Here is a 20,550-nt window from a genome sequence, read left to right as displayed (position 1 = left end):
ATATATGTGTTAGCATACGGTATTTGTCTTTCTCTTTCTGACTTACTTCACTCTGTATGACAGACTCTAGGTCTATCCACCTCATTACAAATAGCTCAGTTTCGTTTCTTTTTATGGCTGAGTAATATTCCATTGTATATATGTGCCACATCTTCTTTATTCATTCATCCGATGATGGACACTTAGGTTGTTTCCAGCTCCGGGCTATTGTGAATAGAGCTGCAATGAACATTTTGGTACAGAACAGCCCAGTTTAAGCCTCTGGACTCTTTAGTTCAGCAAGATGAAGCTTGGATTTCTGTTTTCATGCTAGAGGCAACAGCTCCTGCTCTGAAAAGATGAAGGCTGAAGGTCATAGGGACTGAATACTGCTCAAGGTGTCTGCCCAACACAGCTCATTCCTAACATCAGAATCAACTCCAAATTCTGCTTTCTGAACCACCCTTAGGAAATCTCTTGCTGTTTTCTATTAGAAGACCTTTAGAAACTGGCTGGGCCTCAGGGTTTAGAAAGGCCAAGGTGTGCTTTGCTATTTGAGGGATGAATTCCAGCTGTTATGAAATGATGTAAGACTTCATTCTGGCCTGAAACAGTGGGAATCTGGCTTGATATTAGTTTATTTCCAATATGAAATGTGGTCACATTTGTTCAGGTATGTTTCACCCATAAACAATCTAACACTAATGTCAGCATGAAGGGCACCTGGCCAGACCCAATTAGTTTGAAAAGGTCTGAGTGGTCCTTAGTCAATTCAAACCCAAGGTCAGGCGCAGTGATAGCATTTGACTGCAGAAGTTTATCACAACTAGAGAGATTAAACTGTTATTGCTCCGGGACTCAGGAGAGGAAACAGAGTAGAAACAGCACTACAACAAAAATGTTGATCCAGTGTATCAGTCCTTCACCTGAGGACAGGGGAGAATTCCAAAATTCAGGGTTCTACAACATGCAGGGAAAGTGAAGCAAGCTTGGGGACAAAATGTCCATGGGGAGGCAGCATGAGCTTCTCAAAAACAGCAGGAACACTGGAGACAGAGACCTCGGTTAGAATCCTACCTCCACAACTTACTATGTGATCGGTGGGACAGTATTAAATTCCCTGAGCTTCTGTTTACTCCTTTGTGAAATAAAATAATAAAACTAATAAAACTTGGGGCTTCCCTAGTGGTGCAGTGGTTAAGAATCCGCCTGTCAATGCAGGGGGCACAGGTTCGATCCCTGGTTCAGGAAGATCCCACATGCCGTGGAGCAACTAAGCCCATGCGCCACAACTACTGAGCCTGTGCTCTACAGCCCACGAGCCACAACTACTGAGCCCGTGCGCCACAACTACTGAGCCTGCGCTCTAGAGCCTGTGAGCCACAACTACTGAGCCCACGCACCTAGAGCCCGTGCTCTACAACAAGAGAAGCCACCGCAGTGAGAAGCCCGAGCACCACAATGAAGATTAGCCCCCGCTCACCACAACTAGAGAAAGCCCATGCGCAGCAACAAAGACCCAATGCAGCCAAAAATAAAGTAAAATAAATAAATTTAAAAAATAATAATAATAGGGGCTTCCCTGGTGGCGCAGTGGTTGGGAGTCCGCCTCCCAATGCAGGGGACGCGGGTTCGTGCCCCGGTCCGGGAGGATCCCACATGCCGTGGAGCGGCTGGGCCCGTGGGCCATGGCCACTGAGCCTGCGTGTCCGGAGCCTGTGCTCAGCAACGGGAGGGGCCACGGCAGTGAGAGGCCCACGTACCGCAAAAACAAACAAACAAACAAACAAAAAATAATAATAATAATAAAACTTACTTTATAGGACCTTTAAAAGACTAAAATGATCTTCCACCACGAAAAACCTGGCATAGTGCCTGTCACACAGTAAATGTTTGACAGTTCCCATCCAGCCTCTCTCCCCACGCTCTCACTTTCTCTTTAAAGGCCCTGTTAGTTTCATCGCCTTTTTCAGAACACTAAGCAAAATCAGTAAACTCTCCACTGGGGAGGGTTTATTTATTTATTTATTTATTTATTTATTTATTTATTTATTACCCTTAGAGGGTCTTTTACTCTTTGGGGCTCATTGGATCACAAAGCAAACCTGTCAGGATAACAACACAGACAATATTGGTCTCTCGGGGTGATGATGACACTCTACAGAAAAATCCGGTTTTAAAGAGGTTCTCCTGAGGGGATGTGGGAACAGATGTATATGTATGACTGATTCACTTTGTTGTAAAGCAGAGACTAATTAAAAAAAAAATAAAAAAATAAAGAGGTTCTCCTGAATGTTGCTGGAATCTCTGACTGAATCCCTAGGTCCATACATGCTGCAGTCCAGGCTCAATGAAACAGGCCAATACGTGTTTGACATCAGTTCTACCCAGGCCCATAATTTTTTTATTTTTTTTTTGTGGTACGCGGGCCTCTCACTGTTGTGGCCTCTCCCATTGCGGAGCACAGGCTCCGGACGCGCAGGCTCAGCGGCCATGGTTCACGGGCCCAGCCGCTCCGCGGCATGTGGGACCCTCCCGGACCAGGGCACGAACCCGCGTCCCCTGCATCGGCAGGCGGACTCCCAACCCCTGCGCCACCAGGGAAGGCCGAGCCCGTCATTTTACTTGATGTGGGTTTTCTTTTCGATGATTCTGTGGGGAAACCTGAGCTGCTGCCACATGGCGCCATCAAATCTATTTTATCCTAAAAGTTTGCAGTATCTCATGGACCTACCACCTTGACATTTCTTTCGGGTCATCCACCTGGCAGCTCAAGTTTCCACAACCCATTACAGCAAGGTGTAACTGTGGCTGGGAGGGACGAGCAGCAGACTTGGCGGGTGATTTTTGACCTCCCAGACTGGGAGGATCTTCCCCCTCACCACTCCTACTTCCTCAGAACTCTGTGACTTCCCCTCAGTTCTTTCAACTGTCTCCTGAACGACCTCATCCTGCCTATTGTCTAACCCACCTTCATACTCTCCTCCACTCAGCTGCCCCAGTGATCTTTCCAAAATATACAGCAACAATGTCATCCCTCTGCTTGACACTGTCTACTAAGTTCTCAGGATCAAGGTCAGAATCCTTAGCAGGACTGTCAAACTGTCCAGTATTCTTTTTCACTGTGAAGCTCGAATCCTGCCTCCACAATTTACTGTGTGTTCTGCAGGACATTATTAACCTCTCTGAGCCTCAATATACCTGCCCTACATACACCCAGTTCTTTGACCTACAGACTTTCACCTCCAAGGGCAATAGGTAGGTACTCAGTGACCCATCTTAGAGATGGTAAAATAGAGTCCCACAAATGTAAAGAAGTTTCCAGGCCGTGAAGTATCTGGGCCTGGAAACAAAGCAGATTTCCTGATACCCTTAAGGAAAGTTGAGACTCCCACTCATCGGGAGAAGCCCTGGAACGTGGACTGGAAGGTTGTGGATACTCCACGTACCTATTAGGTGTAGGATGCCGTCCAATGTGTTGAGTGTGTCTTGGATCATGACTCCAGCATTCCTGGCTCTGTTATCAACACTTTGGGCTTCTGTGATTACCTGAGGAACACATAAACACAAGCCCATTTTGCAAGGGTGTTCCCACACCGGCAAGGTTAAAGTGCTCTCTGCTGGAAAGCCACGGGAACGTACCGTCTGCACTGCATCCTTATCCGTGCCGAACTCCTGCTCCTTCCTTGCCAGCTCTCCTTCCACTTCCCTCATCTCACTCTTGAGAGTAGCCAGTCCCTTCTCCATGGCCAAGGCTCCATCTGCTGTCACGTTGGCCTCCAAGTTCAGACTCCCCATCTCCTGGGAGAAGAAAAGGAGCCAGGGACGGAAGGAGAGAGAGGGGTAAGGCACAAAAACATCCCAAAGACAACTGCAGAAAAAATACAGCTGCAGCCAGGCCCTGATGGAGTGAGATGAACAATGAGAGGGTCAGACTTGGGGACACACCCTTCCCCAAGCTCTTCCTCAAACAAGTTAATTTGGGGGTATGTCTCCAGGGACTAGGATGATCAGCCCTGAGACACTGCTTCCCTCTCAGGTTAAGCTCACCAAGTGGTGAGTGAAACAGCAACCAGTTGGGAAAACCCAGAGGGTGAGAAACTCATCCCACTCTCTGTCATGTTTCTTTGCTGCCGCCACCTTTTTTTTTTTTTTTTTTGCAGTACGCGGGCCTCTCACTGTTGTGGCCTCTCCCGTTGCGGAGCACAGGCTCCAGACGCGCAGGCTCAGCGGCCATGGCGCACGGGCCCGGCCGCTCCATGGCACGTGGGATCCTCCCGGACCGGGGCACGAACCTGTGTCCCCTGCATCGGCAGGTGGACTCTCAGCCTCTGCACCACCAGGGAAGCCCTGCCGCCATCTTTTGAATGGCTTTACTCCCCAAGACAGTTGAGTTTGGGGTGCAGAGAATGAATGGGCTATAGCTTTGAGTTTTGTTTTTATTAGGATGAATGAATCTTAACAATATCTTTACCAATAAGCCACTATTAGGCATCAAGTTACACAGACGCCTCTGCCCTAGAAGCCATGTAAAGAGAAGCACAGGAAATTGGTCTCTACCCTCAAGGGACCTAAGATTTGAGATTATTTTTTGTAAGTTACCAAGTGGTCCAAGGGTGAGGCCACACAGTCTAGATATCAAGAGTTCCCTCTGGGCTTTCTAGAGTTGCTTAAGCTTTCTAGAAGTCATATTTAAATAAGAACTACGAAGCTCTCGTCCAGCTCAGAAGCACTCTTTCTACTGTAGCATTTAACATATGGGTTGTAAGTGTAATTAGCCTGCCCTTTCCCATTACACTGAATGCTCTCTGAAGAGAAGGACTGGGTCTTTCCCATGTCCGTATCCCCAGCACCAAGCACAGTGCTGGCACAGAATGGAAGGAAAGAGAAAAATGAGTAAGTGGAGCTTAGACACAGAACATAGGGTCAAGGGATCCAGAACTCCAGAATTTCATAATCTTGACTCAAAACACTGGTATAGTTGCTACAAGTTGAATTGTGTCCCCCAAAAGGATATGTTGAAATTCTAAACCCCAGTACCTCAGAACGTGACCTAATTCGGAAATAGGGCTGTTGCATATGTAATTAGTTAAGATAAAGTCATATTGGAGTTGAGTGGGCCCCTAAGCCAACACGACGAGTGTCCTTATAAGAAGAGGTGGAGACACCCAGGAAGAAGAGCTCCATGTGATGACAGAGGCAGGGACTGGAGTGAAGTCGCTGCAAACCAAGGAACACAAAGGATTGACAGCCACCACGGGAAGCTAGGAAGAGGCAAGGGAGGTTTCTACCCAGAGTCTTGGAGAGAGTGTGGCTCTGCTGACACCTTGGTCTCAGACTTCTAGCCTCCAGAACTGTGAGAGAAGAAATTCCTGTTGTTTTAAGCCACCCAGTCCGTGGTACTTTGTGAGAGCAGCTCCAGGAAACTAATACAATAGTCTATATAAACAACAGTCTTGGATGGTTCTTCTCATGGTGTTATCCAAAAAGGGAGCTGAAAATGGTGGGCATAGGGCAGCAGTTCTCAGCCAACGACAGCCCTGTGAACCAATCAACAGGAGGGTCAGCCAAGTGGATCTAGGGCCACCGTGGAGCATAACAGGACCCTACGGGTCAACGTGAGCCCAGCACTCTGGCTCACTGAACATAACCCTTGCGTTTGGAGCTGCTCTCACCAACCTGCACCTCGATGTCCCTTTACCTGTTCTATGTTGCCGGTGATCTCCAGGGCTTCCCTGGCTGCGTTTTTTGCCCTCTGGGCATCAGCAGCAGCACCGCCCAGGGCTGTTTCCGCTTGCTTGGTCTTGTCACTGGCATCTGCAACCTTCTGGCTGATGTAGGAGAGTCTCTTCATGGCCTCTTCAGCTTCTGCTTTTCTGTCTTCAACCTGCAGGTCAAACTCTGAAATGCAGATAAGAAAACATTGCCATAAAGTTGAAAATTAGCTTCCAACAGAAGATGAAAGTGGCTGAGGTTTTTAAGAAAAATTACAGAAAGAGTGTTAATACTGTCCAGGGGGTGAGAGTGTGGACAGTTGTGGCTATTACTTTTTCTTGTCCAGGAGAAAGCATCTTAAAGGAGGCACTGAACTAACCATCAACAATCAGCCTGTTATTGGTTTACCTTGAAATTCAGTCTGTATAGGAGAGGGAGGATAAATCCTCAATTCTTTCCCTTTACCAGTTTTCAGAGTAATTACTATTGGGTGGCTCTTTGCTTCTAGGTCTTTCCAGTGGAGAGAGTTAAGATGTATATATTTTAAGGGGAAAATAGTCATGAGTTTATACTGTTATTTCCAATTCAAAATCACTACCACTAAGCTTCTTTTACTTTCATTTTATATTTGTGTCTCTTTTGTTTTACATTGAAAATCTTGGTTCCTAATGACATCAACACAATTATATATTCATTTTATCGGGGCAGGTGTGTGTGTGGTCTCCAATAACAATGACACTGATAACTGAAAACAAAAAAAAAAAACAATCAGCCTGCCCTGGGTCCCCATCATTGCAAAAGTGAACCCCAAAGTGAATCAGAAGCAGGTGGAATCTTTGAAGCCCAAAGTTTCAAGCCAGAGCCTTAAACCCTAAGCTGCCAATGGCAATAGCTGGGAATTGGACAGAATGGGTAGAGAGGTACTTTCTCTGAAGAAAATCCTAAGACTTAGGAATGTTTATTTTTTGTTCTTAGTGAAGAAGACTGAAACTTTAACCAAATCTCTACACAGCATAAACCCAGATTACCTGGAATCTAGATGCTATGACAAAGCTTGCTTTATTATTACCACAAAGCAACCTCACTGGTTCTGTCAATATACTGGAACCAACCAGGCAAAAGAAAGAGAAAGAAAGAAAGAAAGAAAGAAAGAAAGAAAGAAAGAAAGAAAGAAAGAAGAAAGAAAGAAAGAAAGAAAGAAAGAAAGGAAGAAAGAAGAAAGAAATAAAGAAAGAAAGAAAGGAAGAAAGAAGAAAGAAATTAAGAAAGGAAGAAAGGAAGAAAGAAAGAGAGAAAGAAATTAAGAAAGAAAGAAGGAAGAAAGAAAGAAAGAAAGAAGAAAGAAAGGGGGGAGGGAGGGAGGGAGGGAGGAAGGAAGGGAAGAAAGAGGGATGGAGGGAGGGAGGGAGAGAGAAAGAGAGGGAGAGGAAGAAAGAAAGAAAGGAGAAAGGAAGAAAGAAAAAGAAAGGGAGAGAGGAGGGAGGAAAAGAAAAGAGAATTATCTGTATGGTAGCGGGATATTGAATCTGTGAGGAACCTTAGAGGTCATTTAGTTCAAATTTCTCCAGAGGGGAACATTAGAATCTAGAAAGGCATGGGACCTGCCTATGGTCACACAGCCAGCTCAGCGCAGTCATGTGGCTGAGCAGAGATCAGAACTCAAGCCTTTTGACATTTAGTTCAATTCTTTCTACTACATCAAATATTTTAAAATGTTTTTCTTTAGAAAGATATTTATTAAGTGTCTATTAATACCCCAATGTACCTGTCACTTAGATTTATAAAGATTCAAAATAAACCAAAGTCATGGTTATAACTTTAAAATGCTCAAGTGGGGCTTCCCTGGTGGCGCAGTGGTTGGGAGTCTGCCTGCCGATGCAGGGGACACGGGTTCGTGCCCCGGTCCGGGAGGATCCCACATGCCGCGGAGCGGCTGGGCCTGTGCGTCCGGAACCTGTGCTCCGCAATGGGAGAGGCCGCAACAGTGACGGGCTCACGTAGCGCGCAAAAAAAAAAAAAAAAAAAACTTAAAAAAAAAAAGCTCAAGTGATCTGAACCATGAAATACTCACCTCTGAGGTTCTTTAAGATGTTCTCAACTTCATAAAAAGTGGCATTGCCCATACTTAGTGCTTCTTGGGCTCTGCTTTTAGCAAGGTTGGCACGGGAAAGCAGTTGATCTGATTTCTGTAAATAGGCAGGCAGAACAAGATTAGAGAAAATGTAACACACACCCAGGGAGTGCCCTCCTGCCAGCATATTCACTCTGACACACTTCTCTTCATGACAGCAGAGAGCTGTGATTCGCCAAAGAGTCTAGGGGTGCTGTAGCAAACCGCTCCACAACCCGGGGCAGCACAAACTTTATAACCCAATGACCCAATAGGAGCCCACATCGAGAACAGTCTCAAGCTCTGGTCCACTATCAGGTACAAGAACAGTTTGCAAATCCTAATTTTAAACTCTAGATACTTCCTGAAACCAAGCTAGTAGACGGAGCCAGACCAAAATTAGACCCAGTAGGCCTGAGTCCTATTCCTAGATTTGAGGGCTGACTCAGTGGGTGGAGCTGAGCTAATTACATTAAGGTCTCTATAAGCAGCAGTATCATGACCTTTCGAGAGTTTTTGATGGTTCTTCTTACAGCATTAATTCACATGGTAGCCCTTCAATACATGTTTGTTGAATGAACAGACTAACAAAGGATACCTGTCTCCCATTCTTCCCATTCTGTAAGAGCTTCCGGGTTTCTTCTTCCCAGTTTCCCAGATTGCTTTGCACACGCTTGAACTCATCCACACGCTTAGTCACCAGGCTTGAGACAGAGTCAGCTTGTTGTCTGATCCTCTTCATTTCTACCTGTGAGCCCCCAAGATGAAAGAGCCTTACTTTCTGCCCACCAGTTGTCACACCAGACTTCCGAGGACCTGCCATCATTGTTTGAAAACAACTATCCAGGCCCAAAGTCTAACAGAAATGAGGCAATGTTCCTCATGAAAGTCAGGCAACAGGTCTCCCAAACATCAAACAGGTTTTAGGCCTGCTTTATTTTTTTATTATTATTTTATGTGTTAGTTTATGTATACATGGGAAAATTTTTGTGGAAATCATTGTGAGTACTTTTTTTTTTTTTTTTTTTTGCGGTACACGGGCCTCTCACTGTTGTGGCCTCTCCCATTGCTGAGCACAGGCTCCGGACACACAGGCTCAGCGGCCATGGCTCACGGTCCCAGCCGCTCTGCGGCATGTGGGATCTTCCCGGACCAGGGCACGAACCCGTGTCCCCTGCATCGGCAGGCGGACTCTCAACCACTGCACCACCAGGGAAGCCCCTCATTGTGAGTACTTTTTGCCATAGGTAGAAAGCTGAATCTTAATCTAATAAATTTGCAATAATTAAAGGAAGATAACAGAAACAATGCAAAACTTTTGAGAAAAACAAAAGCCTTCTGAGTGGCCATATGTGGAGATACACTATAGGTTGGACCCAAATGTAAATATCAAACTTTATCTATAATAATTTCCCACAGGTTGCAACAGTCCCCAGAACTAGGAAAGAGATAGAAAACTTTTAACCACTAATAGGAATAGGTTCAGGATGTGAGCCATGGTCTTATCAGGGACCAAGATTGGGGTTTAAGAGCAAGGATAATGAGGAGGATAAATACTCTTTCTAATCTAAAGCAAGAAAAGTCAATATGGAGAAAAAAACTGAATGATTGAACGATTCAACAGAACCCCCAGAGAAGAAAGCATTATGGCCCTTCCTCTGTACATCAGTGCATAGGTTAGGTGCCCTTACCTGAAAGGACTGATCATTGACCCCCTGAAGCTGAGATGCTGAATTGAGAAGGCGGAGACTATGCTGATAAGACCTATCTGCTTCAGTGTCAGTTTCAGTGGCCTCCCTTGACAACTGCTGGGCCAGAGACTTGGTTTTCTCCAATCTGCAGGGCGTGAAGAAAGAGGACTTTGAGAATTCACTCTTTTTTATTAAAAGCAAAAATTCATCCTGTTAAAAGTATGTGGTCGGGATTATTGGAAGAACCAGACGAGATGTGTCCCTTTCCACAGTTTAAACATAGACCTTAAAGTTTATACAGGTTGGGTCAGAAAAATTCAACCCAAGTTCCCTAATTTTTTTTTCCCAATTCTTGATCATATGAATATATTATGTTTATCTGTGCCATGAGTGTACTCACATCCTTTAAACCCCACAGACGGTGACCGTATCTCCAAATATACAACCTCTCAATCAAAACACAAACTTTACTTAGGTTAATCAACCTTTTCTTCCAGCCTTAAAGGCGTCTGTTTTCCTCCAAAGTAATACCCTCATCCTCTTGTCCCTCTTACCATTGATGTACTTCTAAAGAAACACAGCAACCCTCAGACGTGGTTTGCATTGAACCCTGGGAGAGAGTGGATTATATTGGCCCGTGTGAGGACCCGTTGAAACGTACTTTCCCACAAGCCCTTGCACCATGGAGCCGTCCAGCCTGCTGCTTCCGCCTCCTTCACTCAAAGCCTTGTGCGCCAAGGATAGGGCTTGTTGGGAGTAGTCCTCGGTTTCCCTGGCCAGTTGCTCCATGTTATTGGCTGACTCAGCGTGGCTGAAAGGATCAAAAACCAAGAATTTGAGTTTCCACGGCAAAGAGCTTCCTTTGGGGCTTTTATTTAAATGAAAGGAGAGGAGTAAGGGAAATGGTTGGACTAGAAAAACCAAACAGAATTGACCCAGATGAGATGGAGCTCCTCTAATAGAGGAGCTATCTCGAAGCAGAGGGTGTTCTGAGAAGTAGCCTCATGTCCTAGACTTTTTTGGTCATCTTCTCCATTTATGGCATAATCAGTGGAAGCTATGGAGATGGGTAGGAGAAGTCTCAGGATGATAAAATATTGCATTTATAAACAGTTTTCTGCAGGAGAAACCCCTAGGTTTTAGTCCATTCAGGAACCAACTCCCTATTTAGTTTTGCTGCATCTCTAAACTGAGCCCAGCACTAAGGGGGACAAAGCCTGTCAATAAAAGTCCCCTAGTTGCTTTTGTCCTCCTGGTTCTAGAAAGTGATGGAAACGAGCTCAGGAGGCGGTGCGCGCTGCAAGAACACAAGCCAGCCCCCTTCTGCTAACAATTTCATTTGGGATTAGCAGAGCCTGCCACCTTGCTGAGCCCTCAGCCAAGAGCAAACCTCTTCAGCATGGTAGGATTTATAGTCAGGCAAGAACTAAGGAGCTGCCCGTTATCACTGGGGGCCTGCAGAGCCGGTTTTCAGGAGGACATTCCCCCTCTGCAGACTTGGCCCCCACAAGCCAGCAAACAGCTCGCAGCTACTTGTTCCCAGGCTTGGTGTGGGAGCCTGGGAGTCCCTCAAAGGTGCAAAGCATTCTTTTCCAAGGGCTGATTCATTTGATGGGGCCCAAGGAATTACACCTGATATACACCAAAGCCATGCTGTTGAGTCATAGAGAAATCTGCAAAAGAAACATCCCCGCCCCCAACTCCTGCCAAGTGGCCTTGCCCAGTGGCCACCTATATAGACTAAAAGCCAAGGGGTTAAAAAAATGGCTTCAGGGCAGGGGGATGGCTGCAAAGGAGCCTGGAGATAATGAATATGCTTTGGTCCTGAATACCCCGCAGCGCTGTTCAAGTCTGGCCTTGCAGAGGTGGTCTGAGGCAGAGGTGCCCTCCAGTACTGCTCACCTGTCTGCCAGTCTCGTGGCCTCCTGAGCTAGACTTTTAAAGCTGTTTGGCCCCATATAGTGCTCTGAGGGAGGAACGTCCTGTGGAAAAAGGACAATTGGTTAAGGCTTTGCCGTGTGCCTACATATGAGCCATGGAGCCTAAGCAGGTTCTGCACCTGTCTGTCAGAGCCACTTGTCATTAGTCACACAGCATTCTACAACGTGACACGTCGAGTCCCTGGTCACGATGGTCATTACATTAAAAAATGTATAGACAAGAATAAAATAGAAATCCAAGTTTAAAGGAAGCCTGTATATAGATAGAGATACATTTTAAAATATATACATGTTTATATTTGCATATGTATTCAAAGTCCAGTAGAACATAGACCAAGTTTTAATGATAGTTATTTCTTAGCAATGAGACCATAGGGGATTTTTATGTATTTTCTGAATTTTTTACAAAAGGAAAATCAATACACACTATTTTTAAATCCTTCATTTTCTCAGCATATCTGATTATCTTCCAGTTTTCTTTATCCACCTCCTATCCACCCACTTACATTATTATCACCACTGCTTTCTTTATTTAGAACGAGAAGAGTGCTCATTCAAACCTCTGCCTCCGACCACACTACAAACTACGTCATTAAGAAAATCATACTGGCAACATTTTTTTCCCCTATTTTAAGAATCGTCGTTATTGGCCTCCTTCCTTCCTTTCTTCTTCCTTCCCTTTCTTCCTTTTTCATCTGTTCTTTATTTCTTTCTTCCTCTCTCTCTCTCTCTCTCTCTTTCTTTCTTACAGCAAACATTTATCACAGCCACACATTGTGCTACGGGCTGAGAATGTAAACATGAACAAAATTGAACCCTGCCCTCTGGGAACTAACAACCTAGAAGATTTGCAGAAAGAAGGGAGAAGAGACGGCCAAGATGAGGCTATGGGTAGCAAGAAATGAACTAGGAGAGGAACATAGCACAGTAAAATGGGAAACTGCAGGAAGCCAAAGAACATAAAGAAAGGTGCAACTGCTGCAAGGAAGAGAAGTCTAACTTCTGCCAGAGACCAGAAAACCTGAGAGAAAAGGTGAGCCTGTGACATGGGCTGTCTTCCATCTCAGCAATGACTCTCAGCCCCCTAACCCAGCACCACCTACGGTGTTTCGCAGGGCAGCTTCACTTTCCTCCAGGCTCAGGCGCATCTGAGTGATGAGCCTGTGAGTATCCTGAACCCGGTTCTGATGCTGGCTGCCCAGGGCCCGAACTCTTTCCACAGTCATCTTGAGGTCATCCAGGCGGTTCCGGTAGCTATTCTCTTGGCTCCTGGCCTTGGCCAACTGGAGACTGAGGGATCTAATAGCACCTGAACACCAACAAGGAAAGGGAGGATAAGCATTTTGGGGGCCAAGTTATCAAACATAACGGAGGGTTGAAAAAGTGACTTTGAGTGGCTTATGGCAAAATGGTGAAAACTCAACACATGAATGCATGCAACTGCTCTTTTATCTCCATCATTCAGATCCCAGGAGAACATCCCAGACAGTCCTTCCACCTCCGCAAGGGCTAGGCAGAGACATCTGCTGAACTGTTACCACCGAAGATTCTGTGACCTAGTGTATTGCTTTCTAGGACTCTGAATTCTCTCCTTTGTGAAGGGAAATTGGCCTTCATCACCTTCTGAAATCTGGGCTTCTCTCAGAATGTCCCGAAGGGTCTGCTCAACCCGCTGCATCCTGCCCTCCAGCTCTGTGTTGGGTACTGCTCCACCGCCACCCTGAGCCTTTGAAATCAGGGTCTCCAGGCTCTGGAGCTGCTGCATAAACTGATCCATCTGAAACCACACAAGGAAGAGGATTAGAACAGGTGACAGAGTTCATGGTCAAATAACAGGTACCCAGGGGCTAGTAGCTAAAAGCCCAGAAATGCTTGGCATGTCATGTTAAAGTTCAGATTCTAGAGCCTAGACTTTGAGTCTGAATCCTGGCCCCACTACTCACTAGCTGTGTGACCTTGGGTAAGTCATTTGCTTTATCCATAGGATGGGGATAATAATAATAATATCTCACAGACTTATTACTTGGACTAAATGAGTTAGTATTTGTATAGTACTTAGAACAGTGCCTGGAATAAAGTGCTACAGAGGGCTGGTTAAATAGATAAATTTGGAAAAAGAGGTTGAGTTTGCTCTACATTTGGGTTCTGTTTGGGCCCTTTCCTCCCCCACCCTTCACCCCAGTACAATATTAATTAATAATTAACAACAACAACATCAATTTCATTCTTCTCTGGAATTTGAATGAGAAATTTCTGGAGACTATTCCCGTTTTGACAGCCTTGACATCTCTGGACTCCTCATATCTTTTATACGTTTATGTCTTCTTCATTTGTTTTATAAGGACATCTCTTGGGAAAAAATCCAGCTAGAAAGTGGCATATTATAATGGAAAGAGCACTGAATTCAGAATCAGGGGACATGGATGGTATTCTCGGTTCCACCTGGCCATGTGACTTTGAAAAATTACACATTTTTCAAAACTTTGTTTGCTCAGTGAAAGCTGAGATCAGAATGCTTTTCCTTCCAATTTGACTAAGTTACCATGAGTACCGAATGCGGCAGTATCTGCAAAAGGGGTTTTGAAAATGGTAAATATAAGAACATAAGCCTGAAGTATTTTTACTAGTATATGGAAGTTGTTTTAACATAGCAATTTTTAAAGAAAGAAATAGTAATCCCCGCCCCCATCCCCAGGAACCTAGGAGAGTCCTGGATTTGTGACAGAACCACCCAGGAGACACTTCAGGATTTTACTCCTGTGGCGAGGTCTGGCTAGCATTCACACCTGAATCTTCACTTGATTATAGCAAGCTGGACAGATGGTTAATGCTGCATGCTCACAGTTGAGGCCGCCAAATCCTGGCTTGCAAACACAGCTGCCATCACTTCTACACTCCACGGGCTCCGAGCCCACTGGGTTGCAGTTGCAAGCTAGAGAAAAAAGATGGACAAACAGGAAGCTTTCATGTCAAGCTAATTCCAGAAACTGGAGGTATAGCAAAGATAAAAGGAAGATTGAGTCACCAAGGGCAAAGAATCCTTCTTTGCCCTTGTTGATTCATATTGTGTTAGACTCATTTCTTGGCTATGCCTCCAAGCACATTCCCGCAATACAGAGAGGTCTTCGGAATCATCTGGCAAGTTTGTTTGGGGTGTGTGACTGGATGAAGAGACACTACAACTGTTCATCCTTTCTAGTGACACTTATTTACTTCCTCACATTAAATCATAAGCCTGTTGGATATTCTGCAGACATTCTGGCTTTGCTCACAGGGAAAATAACATTTCTTCTGGGCCTATATGTGCCAGAAGTAGACATCTCTCTGTATATTACAGATGAGGAATATGAGCTCAGAGAAGCCGAGTAATTTGACCTAGGACACACAGCAAGAAAATGGCAAGCTGGAATGAGAACCTGGCAAGAGCCAGTGATATTTTCCTTCTGCAGTAAAGCAGTACCTTTATTCAATCAAATTGATTCAGTACCACTCTGTGTCACGCTCTGTTCTAGGAGCTGAGGATGTAACAGTGGGTGAGACACTACTCTACTGGAGTGATTCTTTGGGTTACTCCACCTTCAGTGCTCACAAAACACTTGGTAGTATGATCATATGTCTAAGCGTACTGTCATTATTTGCTTACATACTTGTGTGTCTTCCTTATTAGCATATGAGCTCTTTGGGAGCTGGAGCTGATTTATTCATTATTATAACCTCGGTATCTAGCTCCACACTGGGTACACGGTAAGTGCTTGATAAAAGATAGTTGAGTGAAAAAATGTATGGTCTAAAGGCAGTGAAATCTCTATTCATAGCACCTTATAGATGGAATTATATAGTTTATAGTATGCTTTCTCATATGCTATTTTATCTTTGCAACCACTTTGAGTAAAACATTAATCATCCATATGAGGAAACTGAGGCTCAGAGAGATTAATTGGCATGATCAGCGTAATACAATAGGTGTGTTAAAAAAAACTGGACTTGAACTCAGTACCGCTGATGTCATGTGGATGCTTCCTATCATAGGACATCACAGCTAACCCACAGGCTGGGTTCAGGGCAGGTGGAATTCGTGCCCCTGGGTAGAAGCTCCAAGTTGCACAGAGGTCCTCAGCATTACTGGGGCTGAGGACACTGGTGTGAGTTGTGGGGGGTGGCTCTGGGCTCCCTGCAGACCTCCTGTCAGACCAGGAGTCCTCCAATCTCGGTCCCCAAAGGCACTCTGAACCTTAAAATGAGGAAGCTCCTGAGTTCTGGGCACCAGGGCTGGTCTGGGACCTTTGTGACCTAGGGGTGAGTCTGTGGGGCAGGCCAGCTCCCTAGAATGGAATTTGCCTCTAGAATAGAACATGTTTGAAGGCTTGAAAGAAGGGCTGAGCAAGAGGCCTGATCTGCACATTCATGCTTTGATCTGAAGCGGCCCCCAGGAATGCTCCACGGGAGCTACTGCTTTGAAGCCCAGTCTCCTTAGGAGACGTTTGGACTGTTACCTTTCTGTACATCAATCGCACTGACTTCCTGAGAGGGTCTCTTCAACTTCTTTACAGCCCACTCCCCTCCCACTTCAGTGTGTTCAGGCTTAGTTTCGAGCCCTTTATCACCTTCCGCTTACGGGTCTGGCAGCCCCACCCTGCCTACCAGCCTCCGGACTGGGTGCTGGAAGCAGCCCCATTTCATCTCCTCTTCCACTCTGGAGCATAAACCTGACCTTTTGCACTTGTCCCGCCCAGTTTTAACCCTTTCAACACCCTCCAGCTCTGACTCCAGAGCCCTGATGCAGGGGACACTGCTCTTAAGACCTCTGACAGGCGAATGGTCCAGGCTGTTCACGAGCCAGTCGGTCAGAGAAACCAAAGCAGCACCGCGATGTTACCTGCTGTTGGCCTTGCTGATTCGTATGTTCTTACACGTGTGCACACACAGGCGTGCATGCACGCACACACAGGCTGTCCAATCCGTCTAGGGGTGCAGTCCTACCTCGACACTTGTCCACTGGGTTGGGAGCCAAGGGGTCCCCAAAGTAGCCTGCTTTGCACTGGTCACAGTGGGTACCGGCTGTGCCGTGGAGGCACTTCAGACACCTGCCCGTCAGGCGGTCACAGTTCCCAGAGGCACTGGGGTCCACATTGTTGTTGCACTGACAGGGTTGACAAGGCCTCACTGGGCCGTGTTCCCCAAAGGGGTCCCCAAAGTAGCCATCAGCACAGAGCTCGCAGCGGGCACCTGGAAGGAACAAAGAGCCAAGCCTGAGCGATCATCCACTGGCAGTGAAACCAGACGCAGAGGACGAAAGTACAAATAGCCCTCTAGAGGAGCTTTCCCCATGGACCCCAGAACAGTAGCTTCAGGAATGGGAGCCCATGGCCAGGGCCTGGCTCTTCCACTCCACGGTGGTCACAGATTTTAGAACACAAGCGCCACTAGGAGCCTTCCTGCCAGTTAACTAGCTGACTGGGAAAAGGTCAGATTGAGACCCATACCACCGAGACTGCTGCTGAAGATAAACTCTTCTTTCAGACTGACCAGCAGAGAGATGCGACATTTATAAGGCCACTAAGTTTTCCTTCTTCGCCTTGGTTTTTTTTTGTTTTGTTTTGTTTTGTTTTGTTTTTTTGCGGTACACGGGCCTCTCACTGCTGTGGCCTCTCCTGTTGCGGAGCACAGGCTCCAGACACACAGGCTCAGCGGCCATGGCTCACAGGCCCAGCTGCTCCACAGCATGTGGGATCCTCCTGGACTGGGGCACGAACCCGTGTCCCCTGCATCGGCAGGCGGACTCTCAACCACTGTGCCACCAGAGAAGCCCACCTTGGTTCATTTTTAAAAACTTAGTTAAACCCTGTATTTCATCTGAAAACTTCATCTCCTAATTACAGACCCCCTAAAACAGGTTTAGATGTTTCCTCCCCGTAACTGTACACTCTGCCCTTCCTCAATCCACTTCAGCTCTCGGGCATCGACAAGCTATCCTTATCTTTAAAATGAGCCCATTTAGACTAGCCCTGAGTAATGAAAACTCCCTGGGAATCCCTTGGAATAGAAGCTATCCTTGCAGATTCACAGCATCAGGACAGGGCAGGCAGCTGGCCTCACCAGTGACGCCGTGGGGACAGTTATTGCACACCACCTCCTCTGTCTCGGGCATCACGGAGCAGCTGAACCCATTGCGACAGGGGCAGGGCTTGCAGCTGCGGGGGTCACGCGGGTCGTTGTAGAAACCAATGGGGCAGTCGGCACACTCGATGTCAGGGTTTTCATCCCCTGAATAACAATCTCCTGGGAGGCAGAGGAAGAATGGAGGAGCAGAGAAATGAGCAGGGTAAAACTGTACACTTGCTTTAATACGCATGACATGTGCAAGTCAGAGCTTAGTAACTCACAGCCTGCCTTTCTGAAACTTTCCCCAGAATGCCTGAGTGCTGGCACTCTGCCCTAGTACCAACTCTAAACATGGCCACGACCCTGAATCTCACCCTCACTCTCCCAGGCTAAGCAGACATACACTTCCTTTACCATCCATAACTTAACACTGCTCCCCTGTCCCCCAAGGCCTGACACCATTTGTCAGGCACATTCATTCCAGTCCTGACATTGCCTTTGATCTCCCCTACAATGCTTGCAACTCGACACCAATTCCCCCACCCAGCACTGAACCATGACAGCCATTTCCTGTAACCTAGCACCTTTCTCACAACCCTGTGGCATTTCCATAATGAAAAGGATTGAGTGTAATAAAGCGCCATGTCCATCTTCCCTGACTCCAGCCCTGCTTCCCTTAATCCTTTCCCATCTCTGAAATGAGTTCAGGCATGGTCTTTCCTACACAGCTCTCTCTTCCGCGGGAGACCTCAGTCACCTGGCTGTGCCCCCAACCATCTGGTCCAGGTGTCATTTCACTCACCTGTGTCTGGATCACAAGCCCCTCCTCCTTGGCAGTTACATGGAATACAGGTGCCAAAAGGTCCCAGTCTGGCTGAATCTCTTTTGTAGCCAGAAGCACATTCCTGGCAGAACTGTCCCTTGTACCCAACAGGACATACACATTGTTCAACCCATAGTGCTGGGGCTCCAGAGATGGGGCGAGCTGAAATCAGGGTCACATTGTCAAGGTACCCAGTACCTGCAAGAGAGGGAACACTTTAGAAGCAGCAAGTGGTAAGGTCCAAGGATCTAAAGTCAGGCCTCTCATTGGATTTTATTTTTCTTAACTCCTTGATGCAATGAAAATTCACATTTTTAAGGCAAGACAAGAAAAATTTAAACATGAAACTTTTTCTCTGCCCTTTGGCCTCCTCCTTCCCCTCTAGTTGCATTGTACATCTGCATTATGTGTTAACCAGACCTCCCCTGTGGCAGAAATACATGCTCAACCATAAAGATCAGTTTTTCTCCTTCTGGCACCAGCCATGTAACTCCTTAGACAGTAACGTTCCTTTGTCAATCTTTTAAGGGGTCATGATGACCCACTACTCGCCCTGTATGTGCAGACATCTTTGGTGAACTTTATGTACAATGCCAATACATCATTTTCCTTAAAGATAACAATTAGCTCAGAACAGACTGGTCAGACGACCTGGGGAGATACTGGGCCGCACCTAATGGAAGTTCTTAGCTTAAATACTTGCTTATGACCTATTAATGTTACTAGCTATATTATATGCTGCCTATTTTACAAGATTATTGTTTCTTGCATTACCAAATGTGTGATTGAGCCTCAGATAAAATTAATGATGATTAGGCAACTTGAAACAATTTGATCAAATATATAGTTCTGTAAGATTGTAATCATGCGTAATAACTCTGGATATGGGAAGAAGCAACAAGAGGGAACTATTTTCTGGACCAGAACAGACTAGAAAGACAGGCGGTCCAGAGGCTTTTGGCTACTGTTAACTGAACCTAGTCCAGTAATAGCACGTTCCGTGGCCTGTCAATGAAATCCTCGCCTGACCTGGGAACGTGCATTCCTAGCAATTGGTCACGAAATGCTTCCCAAACCTTGGTTGAACTTAAGACTGAAAGGGAAGGAATTATAAAATAAAGAATGTTGCCCACTATCCAGTTCTACAAGAATCAAGTCTTTAGCCACTGCAGTCACTGACCTACAGTACATCCTGAAAGGAATTCAGGGTGAAGATCAGGATGTGGCACTTTGTTCTCTAGGAAACCTGACAGAACTGGCCCTCAGATAGTTAGATATTTTCAGGAGAAAATTTTATGAACCCAGTTTCTTGCATCTTCCCGTACTTAGAAAAGCACTTAAACCATTAACTAAGGTATCTGTTCCTTGCAAATAGCAGTAACCTTCTACCAAAATGTGTGCTTGATTGCATGTACCCTCTTCCCAAATCACATATATACTGGCTTCCCCCTTTACCTCTTTGGAACAGTCTTCAGAATTCTCTGAGAGACTGTCTTCTGGGTTATAATTCTCATATTGGCTCGAATAAGATTTTCCATTTATTTCTTAGATTGACAATTTTTTAAAATTTATTTATTTTATTTTTGGCTGCATTGGGTCTTCGTTGCTGCACGTGGGCTTTCTCTAGTTGCTGCGAGCAGGGGCTACTCTTCATTGCAGTGTGTGGGCTTCTCATTGTGGTGGCTTCTCTTGTTGTGGAGCATGGGCTCTAGGTGTGTGGGCTTCAGTAGTTGTGGCTCACAGGCTCTAGAGCGCAGGCTCAGTAGTTGTGGCGCACGGGCTTAGTTGCTTCACAGCATGTGGGATCTTCCCGGACCAGGGCTCGAACCCGTGTCCCCTGCATTGGCAGGCAGATTCTTAACCACTGTGCCACCAGAGAAGCCCTCTTAGACTGACTATTGACGAATTTTTTTCATTGATAGCCCTATCAAAGACAGTTGGTATTCACTCACTATGCCATGCATAAAGATATAGTAGTTCATCATGACTGACTGCATAGGCTCTGGTGTCAGAAAAATCAGGGTTTAAATTCTGGCTCAATCCTCACTATCTGTGTGAATTGGGCAAGTCACAAAACACCTCGATGACTGTGTTTCCTCAACAGTAGAAGAGAAATGACAGTGGTATCTACCTCCTATGTTTCTTGTGAAATTAAATGAGACAATGCATGTATTGTAGTGTGCTTGGCAC

General features: G+C 45.9%; 1 protein-coding gene across 1 annotated transcript in view; it reads right to left on the bottom strand.

Moving 5' to 3' along the window:
• The window catches only part of LAMC2 (laminin subunit gamma 2), a 62,151-nt gene that overhangs the window by 1,351 nt on the left and 40,250 nt on the right, over positions 1-20,550 (bottom strand). The window contains exons 10-23 of the mRNA XM_081226480.1: positions 18,340-18,558; positions 17,532-17,714; positions 16,416-16,661; positions 14,222-14,367; positions 13,056-13,212; positions 12,539-12,744; positions 11,398-11,477; positions 10,157-10,306; positions 9,496-9,640; positions 8,403-8,552; positions 7,766-7,880; positions 5,681-5,880; positions 3,622-3,780; positions 3,429-3,528 (exon numbers count right to left, since the gene is read on the bottom strand). Coding sequence (XP_081082606.1) covers positions 3,429-3,528; positions 3,622-3,780; positions 5,681-5,880; positions 7,766-7,880; positions 8,403-8,552; positions 9,496-9,640; positions 10,157-10,306; positions 11,398-11,477; positions 12,539-12,744; positions 13,056-13,212; positions 14,222-14,367; positions 16,416-16,661; positions 17,532-17,714; positions 18,340-18,558 — 2,256 coding nt within the window. The remainder of the gene's footprint in view (positions 1-3,428; positions 3,529-3,621; positions 3,781-5,680; positions 5,881-7,765; positions 7,881-8,402; positions 8,553-9,495; positions 9,641-10,156; positions 10,307-11,397; positions 11,478-12,538; positions 12,745-13,055; positions 13,213-14,221; positions 14,368-16,415; positions 16,662-17,531; positions 17,715-18,339; positions 18,559-20,550) is intronic.

The sequence above is a fragment of the Mesoplodon bidens genome (assembly GCF_964165515.1).
Source record: "Mesoplodon bidens genome assembly, chromosome: 2".
Lineage (NCBI taxonomy): Eukaryota > Metazoa > Chordata > Mammalia > Artiodactyla > Ziphiidae > Mesoplodon > Mesoplodon bidens.
This window is presented reverse-complemented; position numbering and strand designations above follow the sequence as displayed.